This window comes from Heterodontus francisci, chromosome 24 (genome assembly GCF_036365525.1).
Source record: "Heterodontus francisci isolate sHetFra1 chromosome 24, sHetFra1.hap1, whole genome shotgun sequence".
Lineage (NCBI taxonomy): Eukaryota > Metazoa > Chordata > Chondrichthyes > Heterodontiformes > Heterodontidae > Heterodontus > Heterodontus francisci.
The window spans coordinates 68,416,972-68,442,452 of NC_090394.1; the positions used below are offsets into that span (position 1 = coordinate 68,416,972).

Below are 25,481 nucleotides of genomic sequence, written 5' to 3' on the forward strand. Positions count from 1 at the left end.
AAAACTGGGTGCCCAGTTGTATCCTACCAATTAAACAGCCAGAGGAATAGGAGATAGGCCAGGGTGGGACGTCAGCAAATGTACCTCATGTGTACTGACCAGTTAAGTATTGCAAGAAAACATTAATACTCTAGCTTTGAATTTTGAAGTGAGTAGATTCCAGATTCAACAAATTACATAGAATTGAAAAACAATATAATGGATGCAATTTATCATTGATCAATTAAAAGGCTAAACTTGACTTTAGAATTTAAAGTAAAAAAGCAGTAACTTGAATTTGGCCTTTTGATTAAAAGTATACTAGCAGTCTTGGTTCTTCTGTGAATCATTGATATCAGATGTAATTTTAACCACTTCAGAGTGGTTAGAAATCTGATTCAAGGATTCTTCAAATATCTTTCTTTACCTTTAATGTAATCAACTCTTCTGGTGTCTGACCCATTTGATGCAAAACTGTTCTATGGTAACCAGTTTTAAGGATTATAATCCCATTTTCTGGCAAATTTTCAGGAATCAATCTTTTAATGTAAGGAAATTAAACATGCTAAAATGTAGGGGACTATTGTTTTATAAAGGGACTTGTTTGATTTTATTACCAGAAGTGACACTTGCTAGTATTGTTTAACTTTATATAAAATGTAATTTAAAAATGATCAAAACTTAAGAGTGGATTATAGGAATTCGAAATGTAACATATGTATTTATTTTTATCCTCAGTTTACAATGAAATTGGAATTCAACCCAGGAATTCCATGTTAATTTGTGCCCAAAGCTATGAGTGATTGCAGCATATAGCCAATTTCCAGTAACGACCACGGAAAATCCGGTGTAAGTGTTATACTTACGATATACCTGATTTTTCTTGACCTTTGATGCCATACGTTGAAACCTCCGCCAGTATGCACAGTGGCTCATTATCATGGCTCTGGTCACCCTCTCCCCGGCCTCCTTAATAGAGAGCCGTATGTACAATTTCCCATGATTACGCTGATTCACAAATTTACACCAAGAATTTGAGGCACAGTGTACCCAAAGTCATATTTCTGGTACTTTATAGTGATTTCTTTTTTTTTTATTTCTCCTCCCTGAGATCTATGTATTTTCTGTGTCTTTTGAATTCATTTTTACCGCATTAGAATGAGTTACACTAAAAATTAGAAAACTTCCACGAATTGCATTTTCTTAAAACATCCTAGGGGTGAGATTGCCGTAGGCCTGTTTTCAGGGTTGAAACAGGCATGCACACAGAGAGCACACACCCTAACCAGGTAAGTGAGGGTTGAAATTCTCCAGGTTACTTACCTGCCCTGGAGACACTGGGAGCTGACAGTTCCCAAGTTTCACCCGAACAACTGAGCAGACAGTAAGGACACCTACCCTGGTGGGGGCCTTTTATTTGCATGTTCAAATTTAACCTGGTGGCCTTGAGCTGCAGTGAGGTTTCTCCCCCAGATGAAGCTAGCAAAGAAGAGGATCAGGGTCATAATTGTCCCAAAATGTTAAGTTTTTTATAAAAATATATATATATATATATATATAAAGTTTACTTTTTTTGTAGTACCAGGAGGAGTACTCCTTCTGCCCGTCCACAAAGAAAACAGTGGCCCATTTCCCTCTACCCCACTACCCTTTCCCGATCGCAAGACCTCTGCAGATGACCCGACAGCCAATCCCACCACCTATTTGTCTTGTCAGCGGTTGGTGTCGAGGTTGCGAGATTTTCTACCACTTTCCACCAACCTCCTGGCTAGCACAGGCGGGAGTTGGCCATTGGGATTTAAATGAGGCACAAGAATGAAGACATCCTGGGGCTCATTTCTGGAGCAATGATTGATTTTCTAACTCACATGGCTACGCATGTCTTTTGTCGTTAAACAATCCAAAGGAATGCGGCTGCCCTCACATCCATATTTCAATATTGAGGATTGCTTTTAATCTTAACTTATAAAAACACTTCGGTCATTGATAAATTTTGTGGTACTGGCAGTTTAGATCTTTCTGACTGATCCAAACTATGGCTGGGGAACTGCATCTGCAAAACGTTCTCTCTTATGGGCCTTGGAGCCTAACAGTGTATAGGCTACACTGCGCTTTTACCAGACCTGTGGATTTAAAAAAAAAATTCTTGGGTACTGGTGTAGGTGAATGCCCAAGTGATCAGTCAATAAACAGAGGACAGGTCAGCTTTTGCAGCCCTTTTTATGGCTGGGGTGGGATGGTGGTGGTGTACCTTGGAATTTAAGCATTTTAAATACAGAAAATGTCCTGTCTTTCAGAATTCCAACTACCAAACAAAATGCAAGCTTAACATTATCCTATGCTGCTGCTAACTTTACTATTTTCTGAAACCTGGCACAATAGCTGTCTAACAGTCTTTGGAATATGATCTTTGTAATTCCAGGAACTATGTCAATTTGATAACTCCCCAGTGTCAAAACTATAACGTATTACAACGTCACAGCATTAGTCACAGAACAAATATATTTTCAAAGAAATGTATAAGCTTGCAAAGTTGGTTTAGTTGGGTTTCCATCTTTTAATTGATCTGCACAACTGTTTCTAAAAATCTCAGTTAAACGCTACTTTCTTAAATTTACCAAATTGTGCTAACTCCAGAGCACCTGGCCGAAAGGGCCAAGGATGCGGGGGCTAGTGTTTTTATAAGGAAAGAAGATTTGAAGTTGGCCACTTTGTAAGGAGTCCGGAGTCCACAGGCCAACCCCCTCCCCGCCACCCCACCCCCCACCTCTCCTACATTGCCCTCCCAAAACCCACACCAGCACCCCTAGGTCAGCTACCACTGACATTTCAAAGGTCTTTAGCAGAAGCGTACTGCAGATACATCCCTAAACTACCACTTTTTTTGGTCCTGCTCTCTCACCTCACAAACATCATCAGGGGCAGTGGCTGTGGGTTGGCATATCCCAGCACTGATGCTGGGATTTTCGGGTTGTGTATTTAATGTATATCTTGAACTGTTTAGTACTATCATCCTTCCAACATTCAGAGAGTTGCTGTCCTTTGAAGAATCTTCACTGCAAAAATGCAATTCATCTGTCCCCATAAATGCTGTCAGCTCATTTTAAATGAAAAAAAATAGAGTATTGTGTAAGTGTTCCTTGACAAAAAATGTTAAGGCGAGCTTTATAGCAGACTAGACTAGAAAGATGATTTGTTCTATCAGATAACCAGAAAGGTTGTTTTTGTACTCTTACTCAGAACAGTATAGCATGAGCTTTAAGACCCCTTTTCCTAGTGACTCACATACTGAATTTTTGCTGAATAAGATCAAGTCTGCCAACTTTTCCCTTGTGTAAACATCAGGTCAGATCGAGGGTAGTCTGGAGGGCTGGAATTAATCTTTTAAAAGCAAATAAGAGTAATATTGTTACCATTTCTGTCCGTGTGCTTTCAGATATTCCAGTACATTATTGAAATAAATCATTTATAAATAGATATTTAGTACATTTTGTTTGCTTTTGCTTTTTTGACTTTAAAGAGACAGCTTCTCGTACTCCTTGGTTTTTTAGGCTACAGTTCAAAATGAGCAAATACATATTTACTGTTGCATTTTTGAGGTATTTGAAACTACAGGATGATGCAACAAGACATTCCTTTCAATTCTGAGAACTGGATTTCATTCCAACTTAGACATTTGTGGTCATCGATTTTTTTTCTTTCCTGACTGTTAAAGGTTCTCGGTGAAATTTAGTTTTGGCCTGCCTGCATCTAGCTACATGAGGATGATGACAAGATATGCCACATTTGGCATGCACTGGGCAGAATTGCTCGGGGTCACGAGTCAATAAAGGGGAGGGGCAAATGTTATGAGTTTGTGATTGAAACACATTGTTGGGGCAGGGGATTTATGACCAGTTAATCTGTTTCTGGTGGTTTCAGTTGAGGGAGGAATGTTGGCCAGGACGCCAGAACTCCATCCTCCTCTTGAAATGGTGCCACAGTCTGTAACATCCATCTGAACCATAAAAACAGACAGACAGGGCCTCAGTTCAAAGAACAACACTTCCTTGGTACTACACTAAATTGTCAAATTATATGCTGACATCCTAGAGTGAGGTTCGTCCCACAACCTTCTGACCCAGAAGCAACAGGCAGAATTGATACCAGTTGTGCCAGCTGACCTATAAGATGTGATTTTATACGCCCATGGTCCAAACCAAGCACCCCAGATAATGTAATGCGAGCGGAACAGTTTCAGGTGCAGTGATATTTCAGGTGGTTTGTGTTCACCTGCCAACACCCAATGACGCATTCTTATAACAATGACAACTTGCATTTCTTTCTTTTTTTTCTTTTGGGCCTCCTTATCTCGAGAGACAATGGATACGCGCCTGGAGGTGGTCAGTGGTTTGTGAAGCAGCGCCTGGAGTGGCTATAAAGGCCAATTAACTTGCATTTAACATAATAAAATATCCCAAGGCACTTCACAGGAGTGTTATCAAACAAAATGTAACACCAAGCCACATAAGGAGGTATTAGGGCAGATGACGCAAAAGCTTGGTCAAAAAGGTAGGTTTTAAAGAGCATCGTATAGGAAGAAAGAGAGACTGAGAGATTTATGGAGGGAATTTGAGAGCTTAGCACCTTGGCAGCTGAAGGTATGGCTGCTAATGGAGCAATTAAAATCGGAGATGCTCAACAAGGCAGAATTGGAGGAGTGCAGAAATCTTGGAGTGTTATAGGGTTGGTGGAGATTACAGAGATAGGGAGGGGTGAAGTTATGGAGGGATTTGAAAATCAAATTGTTGCTTAACCAGGAACTAAGATAGGCTAGCGAGCACAGAGGTGATGGGTGACTGGACTTGGTGCAAATTAGGACATGGGCAGCAGGGTTTTTGATGACCTCAGGATTATGGAGGAGACTTGTCTTTGCCTCATCCAGATCACTGTGAAGGTAGTGACTAAGCTGTACCAGTGGCGCAGTGGTTAGCACCGCAGCCTCACAGCTCCAGGGACCCGGGTTCGATTCTGGGTACTGCCTGTGCAGAGTTTGCAAGTTCTCCCTGTGTCTGCGTGGGTTTTCGCCGGGTACTCCGGTTTCCTCCCACTACCAAAAGACTTGCAGGTTGATAGGTAAATTGGCCATTATAAATTGCCCCTAGTATAGGTAGGTGGTAGGGGAATATAGGGACATGTGGGGATGTGGTAGGAATATGGGATTAGTGTAGGATTAGTATAAATGGGTGGTTGATGGTCGGCACAGACTCGGTGGGCCGAAGGGCCTGTTTCAGTGCTGTATCTCTAAATAAAAATAAATAAATAAAAACTGAGCTACAGATAACCTTGTGGACTGGGATAACTGTTCCTGTAGAGAGATTGAAAATTAGAATACTGCTATGCTTCTATGCTACAGTCTGTATGTGCATTCTTGCACAGAGTAATCATGTTTGAAAAGACTAGGTAAAGATGACAGCTTCAACATCTCTTTTACTGTATCCACTTCCTGATTTTATAAATCAAGAAGAATGCTGTTACTTCAGTTCCTGAAGTATTAAAATCTAAAAAAAAATCATGTAATCAAAAATCACTTTTCTTCCCTAACCCTTTAAAAAAAATTTACAGTACAAGGGCCACAACTAAGTCATTTTCATCCTGATCTCTGCCATAACTGTAAATATACTGGTTTAAAATTGAGTAAAAGACTCACTTCCACACTAGCCATTCAAAATGGACCCACGCCAGCAGAACACACCATTGCTGGTGCTTCAGTGAATATATAATGACTGGAGTTACAATGTAATCCAATGTTTCAATGGTGATTCTCACAACCAAAGCTCCCACATTTCCAAGATTCTGGGAAAGTCTTCTATTTATTTATTTGCATCAATATAAATCAATTGTGAACCTTAATCAATTGTGATTCCATAGTATTGGATGTCTTTTATTCTGCTGCGAAAAAGATTATTTTATTCATTATCCCTATTTCCTCCAGTTTCTAAACTTGTTATCAAGAATTTAAGGGTGAAGTCCTAAGGAATCTTGGTACCATGTTGACTTCAGCAACTATGGTGCCTCCCTGACTTCTACGAGATGTGTCTATATCTTTGGCCAGACCTCTCACTCCAAAATCATGGGAAGTTATGGTACCAAACATGACCAGCTGAATTTGATGGCTCACTGTCCACATGATGAAATCCTACTTGGGTAGGATACCACTTCTCCATGTGGAGCCATGCCACAGTGTAGGTCAGTACTTGAAGGAGGGGAGAGCATTGAGGAGGAACCTTACTACTACACAAAATTTTACCTTTTATGTGGATAGTCATAGTCATAGACTAAGGACCTCATTTTTTTTATGGAGACTGATGCATTAGATTCTCCAATATCAATCCAGTGCCTTAAATACTGTTTGCCAGGGAAACACTGCATTTTAATGCCAGCTAATGAGGTGCGATGTCCTTTTGCTCTACTTTTCTCTACTGTTAGAATTTATCTACCAGTTTAGTTAGTTTCTCATAGAATTCCATCCGATTACTTCTAAATCCATTCTAACTACTCTTAATGGCCTCTGCTTTTCAATTAAGTATTGATGGAATTCCACATGATGCTCTGGAACATCTTCCCACTGCAGAGATATTAAATTGACTGGTTTAAAATATTCACTTCTATCTCCAGGAAGAAAGTGGAAATAAAAATCGGGCGGGGTGTAAAACAGGCAGCCAATTAGCCAACAGCCGTTTTCCACCGGCAATAAATGTAAAATAAATTATTCTATTTTGTGCTATAGTGTGGAGAAGTAAAGCAGAAATAACACGGGACACACCGAGAGTGAGTGAAATAGCTGCAGAAATACTTAATAATACTTATTAATGAAGCAGTCAGACACAATAGACTGAATATTCAAATAAGAAGTAACTAGTGCTCCTGATTCCAAATGCCACAATTTAGTGCTTCCTATAGCCCTATCCAATGGGAAATAGATTAAGGCTGCCCAAACTTACTCTCAAAATTTCTGTCAAGACTTTCAACAGTAGTTAGTGACTTGGATGCCTAAAATATGTCTTAAATAACATTGAGCAAGACTTTCACAGTAAATATTCCTTCATTTCATGTATACTTATATGGATAATATTTATTGTGAAAACTGCAGCATGTGATCTATTCACAACCGTGACAAAATAAACTACTTTCTTTCAGCATCAGTGTCAACATGGAGCAAGTTAAAAGGCTTTTAAACCTAATTTTTTTAATTCTTTCATGGGACATGAGCTTCGCTGGCAAGGCCGACATTTGTTGCCCATCCCTAATTGCCCTTGAGAAAGTGGTGGTGAGCCACTTGAACTTTCTTGCTGTCTATCTGGTGTAGGTACCCCCACAGTGCTGTTAGGAAGGGAGTTCCAGGTTTTTGACCCAACAACAGTGATACAAACCCAAGTCAGGATGATGTGTGACTTTATTTATTTTATTTGGAGATACAGCACTGAAACAGGCCCTTCGGCCTGTGTGCCGACCAAGAACCACCCATTTATACTAACCCTACAGTAATTCCCTACCACCTACCTACACTAGGGGCAATTTACAATGGCCAATTTACCTATCACCTGCAAGTCTTTGGCAGTGAGAGGAAACCGGAGCACCCAGCGAAAACCCACGCCGTCACAGGGAGAACTTGCAAACTCCGCACAGGCAGTACCCAGAATTGAACCCGGGTATCTGGAGCTGTGAGGCTGCAGTGCTAACCACTATGCCACTGTGCCGCCCTTGGAGAGGAACTGCAGGTGGTAGTGTACCCATGCGTCTGCTGCCCTTGTCTTTCTAGGTGGTAGAGGTCACAGGTTCGGAAGCTGCTATTGAAGAAGGCTTGGTGAGTTGCTGCATTGCATCTTGTAGATGGTACACACTACTCCCAATGTGTGCCAGTGATGGAGGGAGTCTATGTTTAAGGTGGTAAATGGGGTGCTGATCAAGCAGGCTGCGTTGTCCTGGATGGTGTCGAACTTCTTGAGTGCTGGAGCTGCATTCATCCAGGCAAGTGCAGAATATTCCATCACACTCCTGACTTGTTCCTTGTAAATGGTGGACAGGCTGTGGGAAGTCAGGAGGTGAGGTACTCGCCACAGATTTCCCAGACTCTGACCTGCTCTTGTAGCCACAGTCCTCAATTGCAAAGAAATTTCTTATGACACGGGCCTTTGCTTGAAAGACATTTTCCAGTACTCCTGGTTTTTGTATTACACCATTAGTAGCAGGTTTGATATGCTTGTACTGTGGCTATATGTTTTCTGCACAGACTGAAACAAATTGTTAAATTCAACTTGACTCAATAAAAATCTTGGAGGAGAGAGCTTTATTATTTACTTGATGACAGGGTGCTGTTCTTCTTTTGACAGTAGTATAGCTTCTCAAAACAAAAACAGGAATACTAGGGTCTGAATAATTAACAATCGTGACACTTTGGTTTATGGTCTGCATTAGTATCCCTCATTTATAAATTGTTAATATGTAACAATCTGGTGGGTGGGTGAGTTGTGAAATTCTGATATTGTAGATATTTTGCCTTGGGGGAAAGAAGTGTCTTGTCAGGCAGTATTTATATTCATGCGGTTTCAATATATTTCGGATACAGTGTTCAGCACAAGGTTGAGAATTCCAGTAATATGATTAGAAATGGAGCATTCTATTGTGCTCATCTTGTCAAATTGACTGTGACAGGATAAACTTTGCCTCTGAAGCCTAAGATTTTACTGCAATAGACCTGAGTTTATGTGGTTTAGTAATTTCTCAGTGACGCAGAGTAGACATGACCGTGTAAAAATGCCTATGTTTTTTATTTAAGTGCAGTACCTATCCCTTTATTAAGTCTGGTATGGTATTCCGTAAGCTGCAGGCTCCATGTCAATCATTTCTTGAAATTGATATCAAAATAAAATCAGGGTTAAGGTAGAACCATGAGCACAAGGGTTTGCAGTTCATTCCTGCAGACTAAAGAATTGGCTTTTGAGCAAGTTGCTGAGTATTTAGTATAATTAAAGCAAAATATTGTGGATGCTGGAAATCTGAAATAAAAACAGAAAATAGTGGAAATACTCAGCAGGGCTGGCAGCATCTGTGGAGAGAGAATTTAGTATGTTGGTTCTATTTGCATATAGCAGTGTGTAAAAACAAAACTACCTGATTCTAATTCATTACCTTTTAATTTGCAAGCCAAGCTAGCTAATCAATTTATTACTCAGTGGTTTAGATGTAATTCTCACAAATCGCATCACATCTTATAGCAAGTATTGAATAATTCATGTTACCTAGACCTTAAGGGATGATTTGATCATTTTAAGCCTGAAATTGCACCCTATTTCAGGGACTTCTGTATCTGTCCTGTATCTTACCTATTTGGCACAATTAGCAGCCACTAATTAAACATACAAGCTTAGAAGTTCAAAAAGTTTTTGTTTGGTTCGTGGTTAACGTAGGTGCCACAAACTAAGAAAACAAGATGTTAGAACAAGTTGAATTCATATTTGTGCACCAGTGCAGTTAACCAATATAACAGCTATTGAGAAAAGCTGTGTGCAAACCACATATTAGTGCCAAAGCCTCACATTTTCTCCAGTGTAGAAGGAAAAAGGAAAAGTGCAAACATTCACAGGGATAGTGAGGGGAGTGCATCAACCTGATTGGAATCAATATATTTCTTAAATGAGCAAAATAAGTAAGTTCAATGGAGCATAGCAACCTTGAAAACTAATTGCTTCAGAGTTGAAGAGGGACTACATCAGTTTTAGGTGAAATACTATTAATGAGTTATGGGCTATTAATGTGTTGTCATAAAGGAAATTTGTCATAAAGGAAATTTGTCAACTAGGCTGTATTCTTGGAACAATTTGCACTGAAAGGTCTCCAGGTCTGGAGATAAGTTCATACTGCAGCAGATGCTTAAGCCTTTTCCAAGCTTGTGTTTTGAAAATGTTCTTAATTTTACATAAAGCTTTGTGAGGTGACACAAAAGTATTGTAGGCTACAAGATTATTGTACATTTTATTTTGCAAACACTTAATGATTACGTATGAAATTCTTTTCTCTTATTTTAGCAGAAGCATTAGTTTATTTGAAATAAATGGATCTACAATATTGCCAACTGTAATTTCCTGTACACTTTTGGGGAGAATGTCAAGGCCAAATATTTGTGCAAAATGTCATTGTCCCTTTAAACTGCAATCATATATTAGATTGAACATTATAGAAATATGTATCATCATTACATTTTGGTATTTTTCACAGAACAAAATTTAATTATACGTTTTCTACCAAACTGGAGGGAAAGAAACAAAAACTGTCGAGCTTGTCATCAAAGTTGTTTTTAATTGAAAGAAAAATTAATCTGCTCACTAATTGTGCATTTGCATTTCTATATTTTCCAGGTATGAGAATACTAGTGACTTTACTACTAGATACTCTGCCTATGTTAGGCAATGTCCTTCTCCTTTGTTTTTTTGTCTTCTTTATATTTGGGATTGTTGGAGTGCAGCTCTGGGCTGGGCTGCTAAGGAACAGATGTTTTTTTGAAGACAGCTTTGCAATGTAAGTACTCCCTCCAAAATCACTTAACAAACTGCATGAAAGTTTTTTTGTGATATAGTTTTTTTTCTGAAAGATTTGAATTTCTAATATAGACTGCATATCAGCAGATTGGTCTCGTTTAGTACACACTAAAATCATTCTTCTATTACACAGATCTAAAATCTATCTGGCCTTAATCCAGCCTAAAATAATCTATGATCTTTTCTAAAAGTAAGCAGGAAGCCTCATCTGTTTTAGTTGAGTATTTTCTTAATGTCCAATAATCAGTTAAAGTATATATAAAGATAATTCATAGTGGGAAGCTGCGCTTGGCAGACAGGTGATTTGTACGTCCTAAGAATGATACTTTTTGGGTTAGGTGAACAGTCAGGTCAGATGAGAACTTTGCCCTCTATATAAACCATAATGGCTTGTCCTTGACAGCAACATTAATTCAAACATTGTGAAAAATTTAATTCCTTATGTTTACATCCTTGAGGTGATATGCCTACAGATGCAGATTGTTGCTATGAGCTTTGGAAGAAGAATTGCCGAGAGCTTCCACCCTTACACTGTTAGTCTCATTCTAAAAACCCTTGAAAAAGTTATGCATTGTTTAATGAGAATACCTGGGTTTTCCACAGTGTACTAATTTCATAATTACTGCTAAGCACTTTCACTGGCTTTGAAAACCTCATTTTATATTTACGGAAGGACAAATTTCCTCAATGATAAAAAAAAAATCCACATATTTTTAAAAGAATTTCTTTAATGTTTGTTAATTTTTATTTTACCTTCTATCGTAATCCAATCATCATTTATTTTTCTTTCTGAAAATTAAAATTAGAAGTGAAGTATATTAAGCGCTTTTAACTTGTTGGTTTGCTGTATGTGAATGCTTCAATGTGATTGGCTGCCTACCTGCTTGCTGATCACTACTGCTGCATTCCAAGAGATGCCCTTGACTTGGCACCAGGTTTATGCTGCCATTGGGAAAAGGGAAAACCACGACACAGAGATCACTAAATCTTTATGGACAGTGTTCTTCAAGATCAGCAGCGAGCACCGTTGCTTCAGAGCTGACAGTAAAAATCCAAGCCAATATGTCTTGTCAAACTAGCTACTGGCTCTGAAATTCTGTGGGGATTGTATAGTTGCTCTTAGTTGTTTCTGTTGTTACTTTCACAGTTTCAGTGGTCTCCCAGTAAGAGGCTGCGAGCAGCCTGCTGACTTTCAGGGCCACTGACTTCTCAAGCAGGACACACTGCCCACCAATCGTTAGCATTATCCAACCCTCTTTCAAACTTGATTTGGCCTCTACATATTGGTCCAGCAGTTAATAACCTTGATCATTTCAAAATTATTTCTATTTATGGATTGTGATTTTGGGAGGATATATAACATTATGAAAAAGTGCAGATCGAAAAGTTAGTTGGAGATGAGACAGTTGAGCAGGAGTTAGAAGACTGCAGATGCCATTTATGTTAATTTTTCTCTTTTAAACTACCTCAAGTGTTATATATCCAAGATTGCACTGTAATGTTTTCAATGATAAAATTGATTGTAATTATTGTGCTATAAGCTGTGCCTGTTTGGATAGTAAAATTCCACAGTAAAGCTAACCCAAATTTCTCTACAAAAGCACATTTCTTATATGAAGTTGGCTGGCATCAGCTCACTCAAGGAAGCATGGGGAATTGACCATGAATGAAATGGCCCAAATTTACTGAACATTCTTGTGAAGTTTTGGCTTAAAATTAAGGTACAAGGATTTTTTGAGGTGAATTCTAGAGCAGGACCTGTTACTGTCGGGCCTCTGCCCTATAATGGCTGCTTTTATTAAATTTGTTTATGGGGATGTGGGCGTCGCTGGCCAGGCCAGCATTTATTGCCCATCCCTAATTGCCCATCAGAAGGTGATGGTGAGATGCCTTCTTGAACCGCTGCAGTCCATGTGGGGTAGGTACACCCACAGTGCTGTTAGGAAGGGAGTTTCAGGATTTTGAGTCAGCAACAGTGAAGGAACAGTGATATAGTTCTAAGTCAGGATGGTGTGTGGCTTGGAGGAGAACCTGCAGGTGGTGTTGTTCCCATGCATCTGCTGCTCTTGTCCTTCTAGTTGGTAGAGGTCTTAGGTTTGGAAGGTGCTATCTAAGGAGCCTTGGAGCGTTGCTGCAGTGCATCTTGTAGATGGTACACACTGCTGCCACTGTGCGTCAGTGGTGGAGGGAGTGAATGGCACCCTGTCCACAAACAATCAAGTGGGCTGCTTTGTCCTGGATGTTGTCGAGTTCTTGAGTGGTGTTGGAGCTGCACCCATCCAGGCAAGTGGAGAGTATTCTATCGTACTCCTGACTTGTGAGGACAAGAATTTTTAAATTGATGCATTGAAAAACAGGGAGCCAGTCTTTCTAGGTGGTAGAGATCATGGATTTGGTAGATGCTGTCTAAGGAGCTTTGGTACGTTGCTGCAGTGCATCTTGTAGATGGTACACACTGCTGCCACTGTGCGTCGGTGGTGGAGGGAGTGAATGTTTGTGGATGCGGTGCCAATCAAGCGGGCTGCTTTGACCTGGATAGTGTCGAGCTTCTTGAGTGTTGTTGGAGCTGCACTAATCCAGGCAAGTGAAGAGTATTCCATCACACTCCTGACTGCTATTAACATGGCTACTCCAGTTCCATTTCTGGTCAATGGTATCCCGCAGGATGTTGATAGTGGGAGATTCAGCAATTGTAATGCCATTGAATGTCAAGAGGAGATGGTTAGATTCTCTCTTGTTGGAGATGGTCATTGCCTGGCACTTGTGTGGCGCGAATGTTACTTGCCACTTATCAGCCCAAGCCTGGATATTGTCCAGGTCTTGTTGCATTTCTACACGGACTGCTTCAGTATCTGAGAAGCCACGAATGGTGCTGAACATCGTGCAATCATCAGCGATCTGGGCCTTCCATATGTGCATTCAGTGGTGCCACTGGGAGTTCATTAGTATTTATTCAAATAAGGAGGAATGGTGTTGGACTATTGCCCCCATTACACTGATATTACCTTTGAATAAGTTAATTGTGGGGTACCTGCTGAACTTCAGTCTTGTCTGCTGTCGCCTCCCTCCAACCATTTCCAACTTTTACCCACTTCCCATTTTTGCAAGTGGCAAGTAACATCTGTAGTGTTTGCAAACCCAATCATTGGGGCTAGGAGTGGCATTGAGAAGAGAGTGGGACCGGCTTTTGTTCACTAGTACTTGGGAGTAATGGGGCAATGGGGACAGGCCCAGCTGCATTGTCTGCAGATGCTGATACACTAATCAGGCCTCCAAAATTCTCACTCTGTGTGTTGGCATGTTTGACATGTTTTATTTATCTGAGGGTGCCACCATCACAGTTCATATATGGGTTCTTAAGATTTAATTTAATTCATATTTGGGATGACTGAACTGTAGTGAATTAAATGACACTAAGGATAAATGGTAAAACCAGGGAGACATAGAAAAACAAAGACACAGTCGAATTCACTAATAAAGCAGATCAGTTATTCAAAAGAAACCGGGTTTACATTAGAAACCTTTTAATGCGGCTGTTTATCATCAGGGGATGCTTTAAACATTCATTAGGAGAAACCATCATTTCTTTTAAGAGAGTACCAACGTATAATGTGTATCAATCCTGATGGCCAATTATGGGAAATATTAACAATCATAAGTGTAAATGTCTCTACCAGACATGCATTCTGTGATCAGATGACATACACTGGTTTCACTGAACTCCTTAAAGTGGGAGAAAATTCCATTTTATTTTGTTCAAAATGCTTCACCTCTTCATATCAATAAAGATTTACATTTATAAAGCTCTTTTCTCGACCTGAGGATGTCCCAAAGCACTTTACAGCCAATGAAGTGCTTTTGAACTATAGTCACTGATGTAATAGAGGAAATGCAGCAGCCAATTTGCACACAGAAAGTGCCCACAAACAGCAATGTTTCTGTGATGTTGATTGAGGGGTAAATAGTGGCCAGAACACTGGGGATAACTCCCTTGCTGTTCTTTGGAAAAATGTCATGGGATCTTTTATGTCCACCTGAGTGGGCAGACCGGGCCTCAATTTTAATGTCTCATCCAAAAGAAGGCACCTCCAGCAGTGCAGCAATTCCTCAGTACTGGAGTGTCGGCCTAGATTTTTGTACACGCGTCTTGGAGTGGACCGCGAGCCCACAACCTTCTGAATTAGAAGTGAGAGTGCTACCTACTGAGCCACAGCTGACATATTAGAAAGTGATCCTCTCGCCTGAAATACTTCCAACATGTTTCAAAAACATCAATTCTGTTTCTGTCATGAAAACCTTTAAAACTTTTTTTAAAATCCTCTAAAGTATTTCAGGTCAGAGTATTTTCCTTTACAAAAATTGTTTGGAATGATCACTTGCCCTTTAATTAAGCCTTAGGGCAGCTGCTAGAGTTTGTTTTAAAACAAAAGGAGGGTCCAGTTGCATCCCAGTAAATTCTACTCACTCGATCAATGCAAAGGTGTTCTTGATTTGATTAACTTTAATAGCTCGATGGGCTGAATGGCCGACTCCTGTTCCTTTGTTCCTAATACTGTAATATTAGTATTGCCTGAATTGAAAAGAACAAAATAGTTTGGCCTAGGGAGACATGAGTTTGTGAGCTTGCCACCGTCTGAGGTTTAAAATGGGAGTGAGGGAGGGTTGGGTTTCCCTAAACCTGCCAACAATCTGCTGGTTAAAATTGGGGCAATGTTGGGGCAATGGGGGAGAGACCGGAATCTCATGTGCCTAAAAGCTCATTACTATTCCAGATTGTTTTTAGTGCTTTATGTGGTCTGATCTTTTAAACTGATGAGTGAATTCAGTGATATGTTGGCAGAATTCTGAATTAATAATATTGGCAGTTTCATTTGATTTTTCTCCAGAGAGAATTTAGGAGTGAGTTTCACTGTGAACCCCCTGTATAACACTTGAAACCCCTATAGTTGCAGTCTCTGAACGTATAAATCTCAATTTGTGTTTCATGGTGGACTTATCTGTTCTGAAACACAGGATTGGAAATGAGTTGCTGTTAAGTCTCCAGGCATCTTCTGACTTCTTCCTCATTGCCCTTCCTGATCAGGCTCTTGCAGATCATGGCAGATCCTCCCTCATTCAGTCCTCCTCTTTAATCACTTCTGCTTCAAGGAATCACATCTAACCTTGGGTAAACACCAAAATAATCCTTTTTTTATTCTTACTTGGAATATGGGTGTCGCTGGCAAAGCCAGCATTTGTTGCCCATCCTTAATTGCCCTTGACAACTGAGTGGCTTGCAAGGCTATTTCAGAGAGCACTTAAGAGTCAACCACATTGCTGTGGGTCTGAAGTCACATGTAGGCCAGACCAGGTAAGGACAGGAGATTTCCTTCCCTAAAGGACGTTAGTTAACCAAATAGATTTTTATGACAAATCTATGGTAGTTTCATGGCACCATTAATGAGACTAGCTTTCAATTAATTTATTGATTAATTGAATTTAAATTCCACCAGCTGCGTGGTGAAATTTGAACCCATGTCCCGAGGGCATTAGCCTGGGCTTCTGGATTACTAATTCAGTGACATTATCATTACGCCACCATCTCCCCACAATTTAATACATTATGATATCCTAGCTGGTGATTGCTATATCTTAGCTTTTGAACTGTTAGCATTAAAGGATCAATACATTGGCCATTGGCTATCTCACTTCTGAATCACCACTGTACTGTGGCATATTCTAATAAATTTTCTGGCAGGTTTTGGCATAAATTCGTCATGGGATAATTGGGACACACAACAGTCCAATTGTGCTGGTCGCTGTTTCAGAAAATTCCAGACCATTGGCTGTAAAATAGAAACCGAAAATCAGTTAATATGGCTATTTAACTTAACCTATCAGAAGATGACCAAAGAACACTATTACAAAATTGTCCAGCTTTATTGGAGGCGAGGGATTAAAAAATAAAAAGCTTTTCCCTACAGATTGTAAGTATAGATTGTGATGAGCAATAATTCTGCATTGAATAAATAATTTGTAAAAAGTTAGATAATTAATTGAGAACATTATTGAAGGTCATCTGCATAAGTAAAGCAGATCATTAACTATTCTGTACAACAATTCTTCTGAAGCCTATTTGGAGCCATGGTGGAATGGCCCGTGTTGTGTAAGGTAGGTTGTACTGTTAAATTCATATCTTGGAATTTGACTTGATTACTTTAGCAAATCAGGGAGAAATTTCAAAGAGCCTTATCTTACTGGAAGCTTCACTTCTTATTACCCTCCTCTTTCAAGACATGAAAGGTTCAAAATAACTGCTAGCGATATTAGCAGACGAATACTTAAAATAAACTTAACACCTTGTCAGTGTAGCGAGACAGATGAATGCCATGCAGATACATTAAGTGTCTCTCTGCAAATAACAACAAGAAGTAATTTTGAGCTTTAAGTAAGTTGAGTTCATTACTATTTGTACGGCCATGGTCTTCAGGATGAAGTGGTCTCATTAGACAAAAAACTTGGTTTTAATAGTAGTGTCAAATTTCTTATAATTTGAGAAAGCAGTGAATGGCTTTGAACTTCGCTGAGGCTATCCATTACATCAAAAGAGTACTTTCTCTCTCAAAGTTCATTCACTCTAACTTTTCATCATTTTAAATAATAAAGGCATGGATATAAGTTTAATTTGCTAACAGAAGCACAGATCTAAAACAAAATAGTGAATATGTGTTACGAGTGCTTCCTTTTTTTGTTAAATTTTTTTGAGGACTTGGGTTTTAAAACTGAAAAGGATTCCATAGATGCTGGAACTTAGTATTTTTATTTTCAAAAAAAGGTCATCAGAACGTCTTTTGGACTGAGCTTGTAAACAACAGTTACTGGAAGAATCAAGGAGTGCTAAAAAAAACAAGGCCTTACTGAAAGTCACCTGTCATCAGATAATTACCGAGCAGGGTTTTTTTTTGACTTGGGGAAAGATGTTTACAAAGAAGTGACAGGTCAAGATTTATAGTGGTAAGGAGGCTTGACTCTTGCAACATTGTTTTTGGTTTCACTTTGGACAGTTAGTTGGTGATATGCACAGTGTTAAAAAGACAGTTGGAGAAAACCTGTCAAGGGAGCTAACCCCAACTCGGCTTGTTCCATGTCTTTAAAAAAAGCCTGCCAACTTTTCCATCTCTTTAAGAAGCACTGAGAAACAAGTGCATGAAACTGCCTGAAACCCCATTGCTGAATTTTTCCTGGAAAGCCTGTCCAAACTGATCTTCAATGTCGCCTGACAAGAATTGTTCTAAGAAGATCCCAGTGACAGCTGTCTACACGTATTTGGGATGCCACAGCAAAACAAAGGACTTCTGACATCTTTCCATATCTTTTTTTTTTCTTCAAGAATTAGCAAGTATTTGGCCAAAGTATTTTTATTTTTGTTTTTTTTTGCAATAAAGCTCTAAAGAGTAAATCGCTTTATTTTTTCAGTTAACGGGGGTGTGTGTGTGTGTTTGGGGGGGGGCGCTAAGGTAAAAAGGGAACTTTTATATTTCAATTTGTGTGTTAATGCTTTGCATCATTATTGGTTAAGACGTGTTTTATAATAAACTGATAATTTAGTTGTTTTTTAAAGAAACCTGGTTGGTGTATTTTATTCTGGGATAAAAATGGAGTCAATGATTGACCGAATCGGTAACTAGGAAAAAAAATCAAATATATGTTGTGACCTGTGGAGAAGTGGAACTAGAAAAATAGTGCACTACTCCCGTTTTGGTTGTAACCGTATTCTTGTCAAGATGGGAGATGCTTTTTCTGTTTTCATCTGTGTCAATATCCAGTAAAGTCATGTTAACTGTGGAACAGTTCAGACATAGTATAAAGCTTCATTTCTTTTGACTGACCCATGTGTCTTCACGCCAAGAGCACCCCCCAATCCAACAAGATTTTTTTCATTTCTTTTGCCAGTCATCCTTGTGATGTGTCTGACTAAATTGCTCAACTTTGTAGCAAGTTCAGTATAGAGACTTCCCTGAACTAACTTCATGCAAGATCTTGACATCTAGCAGAGAGAGGTGACTTTCACCATCTCAGCCAATGCTTGATCTGAACACATATCCTGTTAGTAAAAAAAACTATATGTTAACCTTATAACATCGCTAGTGCTTTACTGTGTTTTTCTTTACCTGCATATTGATGGTAAATTTTAAGGTACCATTGTGGTGAAGCATATTGGGGTTCCAATGCAAAATGGTCTAATGGGACACTCAAAGTTTTCCACCTGGTGAGTCTACAGTCTACCCCATGCTGCTATTCGTGATGAACTGTAGAATTCCAACATTAAGTGCTAGTCATTAGGGACCATATAGCTCTTTCCTGTTCCACGGACAATATGGCCACAGAACTCTAACCTATTGCACCATGACTATTATGCTATCAGGATCCTCAAACAGTTGAAAGTCATACATAAATCTACTTTTCTTTCTCCAGTGGCAAACCAAGTACAATATCTAGCCCTGAATTTGACAGCAGAGTAATCCTCAGTAGACTTTGGTTGCTGAATAGCCACTTTAATATATTGTGCTGCATTCAGCGCACGGCTCCTTTGTTCTGCTGGAGCACATTTTGAATAACTGTGTTATTTCCAACTGGCCTGTGGGTTGCTGGATACAAAACGCTGTTATTATCTCTGTCAGTGGTATTTTGCCCTTTTACTGTGCTTCACAAAATTAAAAATGCAATGGGCATAATTAAGATTCTTTCCTGCTTTGCAAATCTGTGAAATGATGCAACGACATTGTTTATAAGATATGGATAAACACACAGGATTTTGGGCAGTCTCAAAGCTATCAAAGGCAGCATTTTTACATTTTTACTTTAAATTTTGCTAATTGTTTGTACATTTTGAGAGATAATTTGTTTACTGGAATGCAGGTCCAAAAATCTGAAGTCAGTGGGGTAAAAATTGATCTAAGCCCATTCATGCTATGTAATGCCATTCATTGCAACCAGCAATCAGATATCTTGAGCAGCCAGGCAATGGGACCACGTTAGGAGACATATTTATAATATGCATATAAATGAAAGCTAGGAGTAGGTTGGATGCGGCAACTGTAGGTTCTTGAGGCGGTAGGGAACATAGTAGTAATATCAGAACATGATGCTAGAGAATAATGAAGGCAACATATAAGTGTTAAGGAGAGATAAAGTGAACAGGAAAGATGATGATGTAGCTCAATATGTAAGGGATACCTGAAAAGTGGAGAGCTACAAAAACTAGTTGTGTTGGAATATGCTGCAGGCTGTCAGGTCAGACTAAAAGAAGACGGAAGAAGGAATTTTCTGTATGAAATGCTAGCAATCGCATGCGAAAAAGGGAAGTTTTTTTTAAAATATAGGATTCCATCATCTAAATATAAATTGGGAATATCCAAGTGATTTCGAGTCTAAGTTGGTGAATGTCATACATCAAACATTGTAACCAAGTGCACCAGGAAAGCCACAAGAGATGATAAGTGACCACATGACACATAGGAAATGATTGTCATATCTTCGCTCAGGAAAAATGTGCTTACCTGCTCGTGGAGGGAAAAGAGACGTTGCAATTTTGCCACATTTTGGAGTCCTGTAAACTGTATTTTAAAGCCTTAATCTACATTGTAGACATTCTCTTTTCAAAAGTTATGGCAGAGTACTGGGATATTGACTAATGTATATAAAATGTTGATTTTCCCATGGCTGAAATTCCCTTTGTCCTTCTATGGCACATACAATTTCAATTTTCTTCAAGTTTCATATGACCTTACTGTGATATTCTGACTTGGAAATATATTGCCGTTCCTTCACTGTCGCTGGGTCAAAATACTGGAACTCCCTTCCTAGCAGCACTGTGGGTGTACCTACCTCACATGGAATGCAGTGGTTCAAGAAGGCAGCTCATCACCACCTTCTCAAGGGCAATTAGGGATGGGCAATAAATACGAGCATAGCCAGTGATGCCCACATCCCATGAATGAATCAAAAAAAAAGTAATCAAGCACCTACTGAATTGGCCAGTACATCCACTTTAAAAAAGAATTAAACCTGTTGTAGTCAAACAAGTAGAGGGAAAAGAGGGAAGCCCCTCAACCCTTCCTCACCTGACTGTCACAACATTTACAACTTCGAGTCACAAAGTGGTACTTCACATACCATGGGCTGGATTTTTAAGAGCCCACCAACTATGTCTGCGGCGAGCTCACAAAATGGCGGCCTGCATGCACGTGCCGCATGCCAAAGAGTGCTGTGATCTCCCACGTGGCGCCTCATTTAAATAGCTGGGGTAGCCTGTCCCCCCCCACTCAGTCACATGGAGGGCGCGGGCTGTCCGTCGCCAGCAATAGCTTCAGCTGTCTGTGTGCAGGCGCTGGCTCCATTTTTAAAGGACAACCAACTCTGTTGGCATATTTAAATTTTTAAAGATACACCCTCCCAAAATCTAATGCCCCTTTTACACCCCCAATTATAATTACATTCGCTATTTACCCTTCCCACCCCAAAAACACTTACCTTTTAAATCTGACCTTCCCCACTCCCCAGACTGCACAAAGTTTAAAGTTCACCCCTTCCCACCATTCCCTACACCCATTACGTTTATTTGACCCCATTTCCCCCACCCTGTCCCTGGCACTGAAAATCTTAACTCCTCCCTCCTCCCCACCAGTGTCACGCTGGCTTTCCCCGGATGGGGAATTGAAGGTGCAGGAGTGCCGGCCACTGCACCGAAGATCGCAGCTGCCACGGAGCCTAGCTGCTGCTGGGAGCATCTGGCCTGGCCTGGCCTGGCCTTCGTGGCAGACCCATATTCCGGCCCCACCCCGCCATGTGGTAAAAACAAATTGTGGAAATTTCTTTCAACTGATTGGTTGAACCTTCATATTTGTAAATGAGCAACAGATCAGAAAGCGACTGAATGTGAGGAATGATCAAAATTTATTAAAAAGCAGAAATCAAACCCAGAAAATCACTCAATTCTTTTCCTAAAACTGTAATTCTCTTCCACTTATTTTCCTTCCAAATTCAAATATTCAATCGTCAAAATAAGCGTTCTAACATAATAAAAATGATAAAAATGTGTTATTTCATAAAAGTTGAATAAATGTATCTGTAAAGTTCTATTTTGTGCTTTTGAATACTTAAATTCATATTTGACACAAATCCCTAAGCCTTTCTCAAAAGCCTGGGATTCGAGTTGACATCTTCAAAGAGCTATCACTGCATCAGCTGAAGGGAATTGTAAGTGCCTCCGTGTCTGTGATTTTGAAGATGCTACAGTCTCAATATGTACAATGTGGAGAATCTACTAGCATGCATTAGAATGATTTTCTCAGTGGAACAACCGGAAGCAGATTTTCTCTTGGTCTGTAACAGCATTTCATTTTTGTTTTCCTAAATGAATTCAAAAGGAACCGAACTGTTTCTCAGGTAACTATTTTCATGTTTTATCTTAAGGCCTTGACCAAACAGTAATTAATCTTTGACATTTGAACTTGTTTACTCAATCATAATTGGACCTAATGGTCTTAAATGGATGCAACTTTATCTTAAGTTGTGTTTGAAAGGGAGAAACACAAAACAGCTACTAAATTCTAGATTTAGATAAGGCTGGCATCAATGGAATGAGACAGAGACTGTCCACAGTAAACTAGGCATATCTGTTAATGGGTAAATAGACAGAAGATCAGTGGGAGGTATTCAAAAAAAGAATTCAACATGACACAGAACCAATTTCTCACCCTATGGGAAAAGAGCTTTACTTGCCAAAAAAAAAAAGCCATGGACAACAGACGAGGTAGGGACAACATAAAGCTAAAAGAGAAAGCATACAATAAGGCAAAAACTTGCATAGATCCTGGAGATTGGGAGACATACAAAGAATAATGAGGTAACTAAGCAGACAGTAAGAGTACAAAAAGAAAATATGAAAAGAAACTTGTAAGTTTCAAATGAAATCACAAATATTTTACAGTTCTGTTCCAAAAAGAGGGTGGGCAGAAGCAATGTGGGCCCCTTCAAAACTGATAATGTTGATAGTGTAAATGAACATAAGAAAATGGTGGACATGTTGAAAAATTATGTTGCATCAGTATTTACAGTAAAGTATGTCAGATATCCCAAGCAAATTAATATTTAATGAAGGACAGGGACTCCTAAAATTAGCATAAGCAAAATAACAGTAATGGAGAAAATAATGACACTAAAGAGTGGCAGGTGAGAACATTGCAGATGCACGAACTGTAATCTTCCAAAGTTCTCATAATTCAGGAACTATTCCTTTAGATTAAAAATTTGCATGTTACTCCACTATTTAAGAAAGGTGAGAGACACAAACCAGGCTTTATAGACCAGCTAGCATCTGTTTTATTACTAGAAATTAATAGAGTCTATAGGCTGAATTTTACCTCCCCCCGCCCCCACAACGTCGGAGGTCATGGGGCAGGTGGGGGGTGGAAAATGCCTCCTGGAGAGGCCCACCACGGGCCTCGACACTGGGAAGGCCCAGCCCCATATTACCAGCGGTTGCGAGGCGTCGTGACGGCCTCTCCCCTGCCGCTTGGCGACGGGACATCCATTTGAATAAGAATAGACAGGTCATTCTCACGTTGGCAGGCTTTGACTAGTGGGGTACCGCAGGGATCAGAGCTTGGGCCCCAGCTGTTCACAATATATATCAATGGTTTGGATGTGGGGACCAAATGTAGTATTTCCAAGTTCGCAGATGACACAAAACTAGGTGGGAATGTGTGTTGTGAGGAAGATGCAAAGTGGCGTCAAGGGGATTTGGACAGACTTAGTGAGTGGGCAAGAACGTGGCAGATGGAATATGTGGAAAAATGTGAGGTTATCCATTTTGGTAGGAAGAATAGATGTGCAGATTATTTCTTACATCTTAAGACATTAGAAAGTTTAGATGTACAAAGGGACCTGAATGTCCTTGTCAATAAGTCACTGAAAGCTAACATGCAGGTGCAGCAAGGAATTAGGAAAGCTAATGGTATGTTAGCCTTTATCGCAAGTGGATTTGAGTACAGGAGTAGTGAAGTCTTGCTTCAATTGTATAGGACCTTGGTTAGACCACACCTGGAGTACAGTGTGCAGTTTTGGTCCCCTTACCTTAGGAAGGATATTATTGCCATAGAGGGAGGGCAACAAAGGTTCACCAGACGTCTTCCCAGGATGGCGGGACTGTCCTATGGAGAGAGATTGGGGAAACTGGACCTGTATTTTCTAGAGTTTCGAAGAATGAGAGGTGGTAGACAGGGTAGATGCGGGTAAGATGTTTCCCCTGGTTGGGGCGTCTAGAACCAGGGGACACAATTTCAAAATAAGGGGGAAGCACTTAGGACCGAGATGAGGAGAAATGTTTTTACTCAGAGGGTTGTGAATCTTTGGAATTCTCTACCCCAGAGGGTTATGGAAGCTTAGTCATTGAGTATGTTTAAAGCAGAGATTGACAGATTTTTAAATACCAATGACAAAGGGATATGGGGATAGTGTGGGAAAAAGGCATTGAAGTGGATGGTCAGTCACGATCATATCGAATGGCAGGGCAGGCTCGATGGGCTGAATGGCCTATTGCTGCTGCTATGTTCCTATGAACATGTTAAAACATTAAAATGAAGGAATAATTACTTACCTTGTCCCAACGGCCATCCCGCTCTGATGTTATGGTTGGTGGCTGGCACTCCCATGCATTCGGATCTCCAACCAGAGATCCGATGCAGAACACTGGTGGGGGAGAAGGAGTTAAGTATTTCAGTGTGGGAGAGGGGAGCAGGGTCAAACTTGCGTGATTGGTTGAGGGGGTAATGGGAAGGGGTAAAGGTAAAAGTTTCTGAACTTTGAGGGGGGTCGGTCAGGTATTGAAGGTAAGTATTTTGGGGGAGGAGGTGGGGGAGAGGGTAGGAATGGCATGTATATGGGGGGGGCGGGAGAGGGGTTGGAAAGATTTTTAAAATTATTTTTAATACACTTAAATGCACTGCTTCTTTAAAAATTTGAGTTGCCATTTAGGACTCTAAGCCCTTTAAAAATGGCGCCGGTGCCTGCGCAGTGGTGCTGGAGGCCGGTGATGGAGCACCTGCCCCCTCCAAGTCATTTGTGGGGGGTGGCTGGCAGCAGTCCACCCAGGCCATGTAAATGCATTTAATATTGCGGCAGCTCCGTGGAGTAAATCCTGCATGTACGCCGCACCCCCCCCCCCCCCCCACCCCCCACAATCTTTGAAGCTCGCTGCTAAAATTGAGCCCCATAAATTAAGGATAGAGTGACTGAAAACTTTGAAAATTTTGAGCTGATCAGAGAGTACCAGGGCCTGGATTTTGCAGTCAGTGGCAAAGTAGTGGCGTTCGCTGCTGACTGCACTGAGAAACGCAAACTTACCTCGATCGATGGCTGCAGCGAGAATTTCAGCTCCTTGCTGCAGTGTGCTCCACCGATGTGATGATCTTCCAGGCCTTGCCGCGAGGCGCATTCCCGGTGAAGCCACGCCCCCAATATTGTCACAAGCTGAAGACATACACAGTGAGGTCAGTCTTCAGCTCAAAGTTACTATTGAATCTCCATTTGTCACCCTTTCAGGGAGTGCATTCCAGACCCATAAAGCCAACCCTGGCACCTCTCCCTCGTTGTTTCAAAATGTCAAAACTTGTTATGTATATAATTTTGAAATCTTGGAATGTACTCCTATGATAGGGGCCAGATGAGAGGGATAGCAGGAATTTTAAACCATTGGCCGGAATTTTACCGTAATCGCTGGCTCCGGCACGGGCGGCACTCAAACGGATGCGGCCTCCGTTCCCGCGCTGCGTCTCCTATCCACCAGCATCACGCGCGGGGCAGCCAATTAGCGGTCCCGCGGCGTAACTGAGACCTGAATCGGCTGGTGCGGGCGGGAAGATATACATCATTGGGGGCGGAGCC

The 25,481-nt window shown here is 40.4% G+C and overlaps 1 protein-coding gene across 7 annotated transcripts in view; it reads left to right on the plus strand.

The window, feature by feature from the left end:
• The window catches only part of cacna1ha (calcium channel, voltage-dependent, T type, alpha 1H subunit a), a 538,349-nt gene that overhangs the window by 240,875 nt on the left and 271,993 nt on the right, over positions 1-25,481 (plus strand). For all 7 annotated transcript variants that reach the window (XM_068056489.1, XM_068056490.1, XM_068056488.1 and 4 more), the window contains one exon: positions 10,377-10,536. In XM_068056489.1, the coding sequence (XP_067912590.1) occupies positions 10,377-10,536 (160 nt within the window). The remainder of the gene's footprint in view (positions 1-10,376; positions 10,537-25,481) is intronic.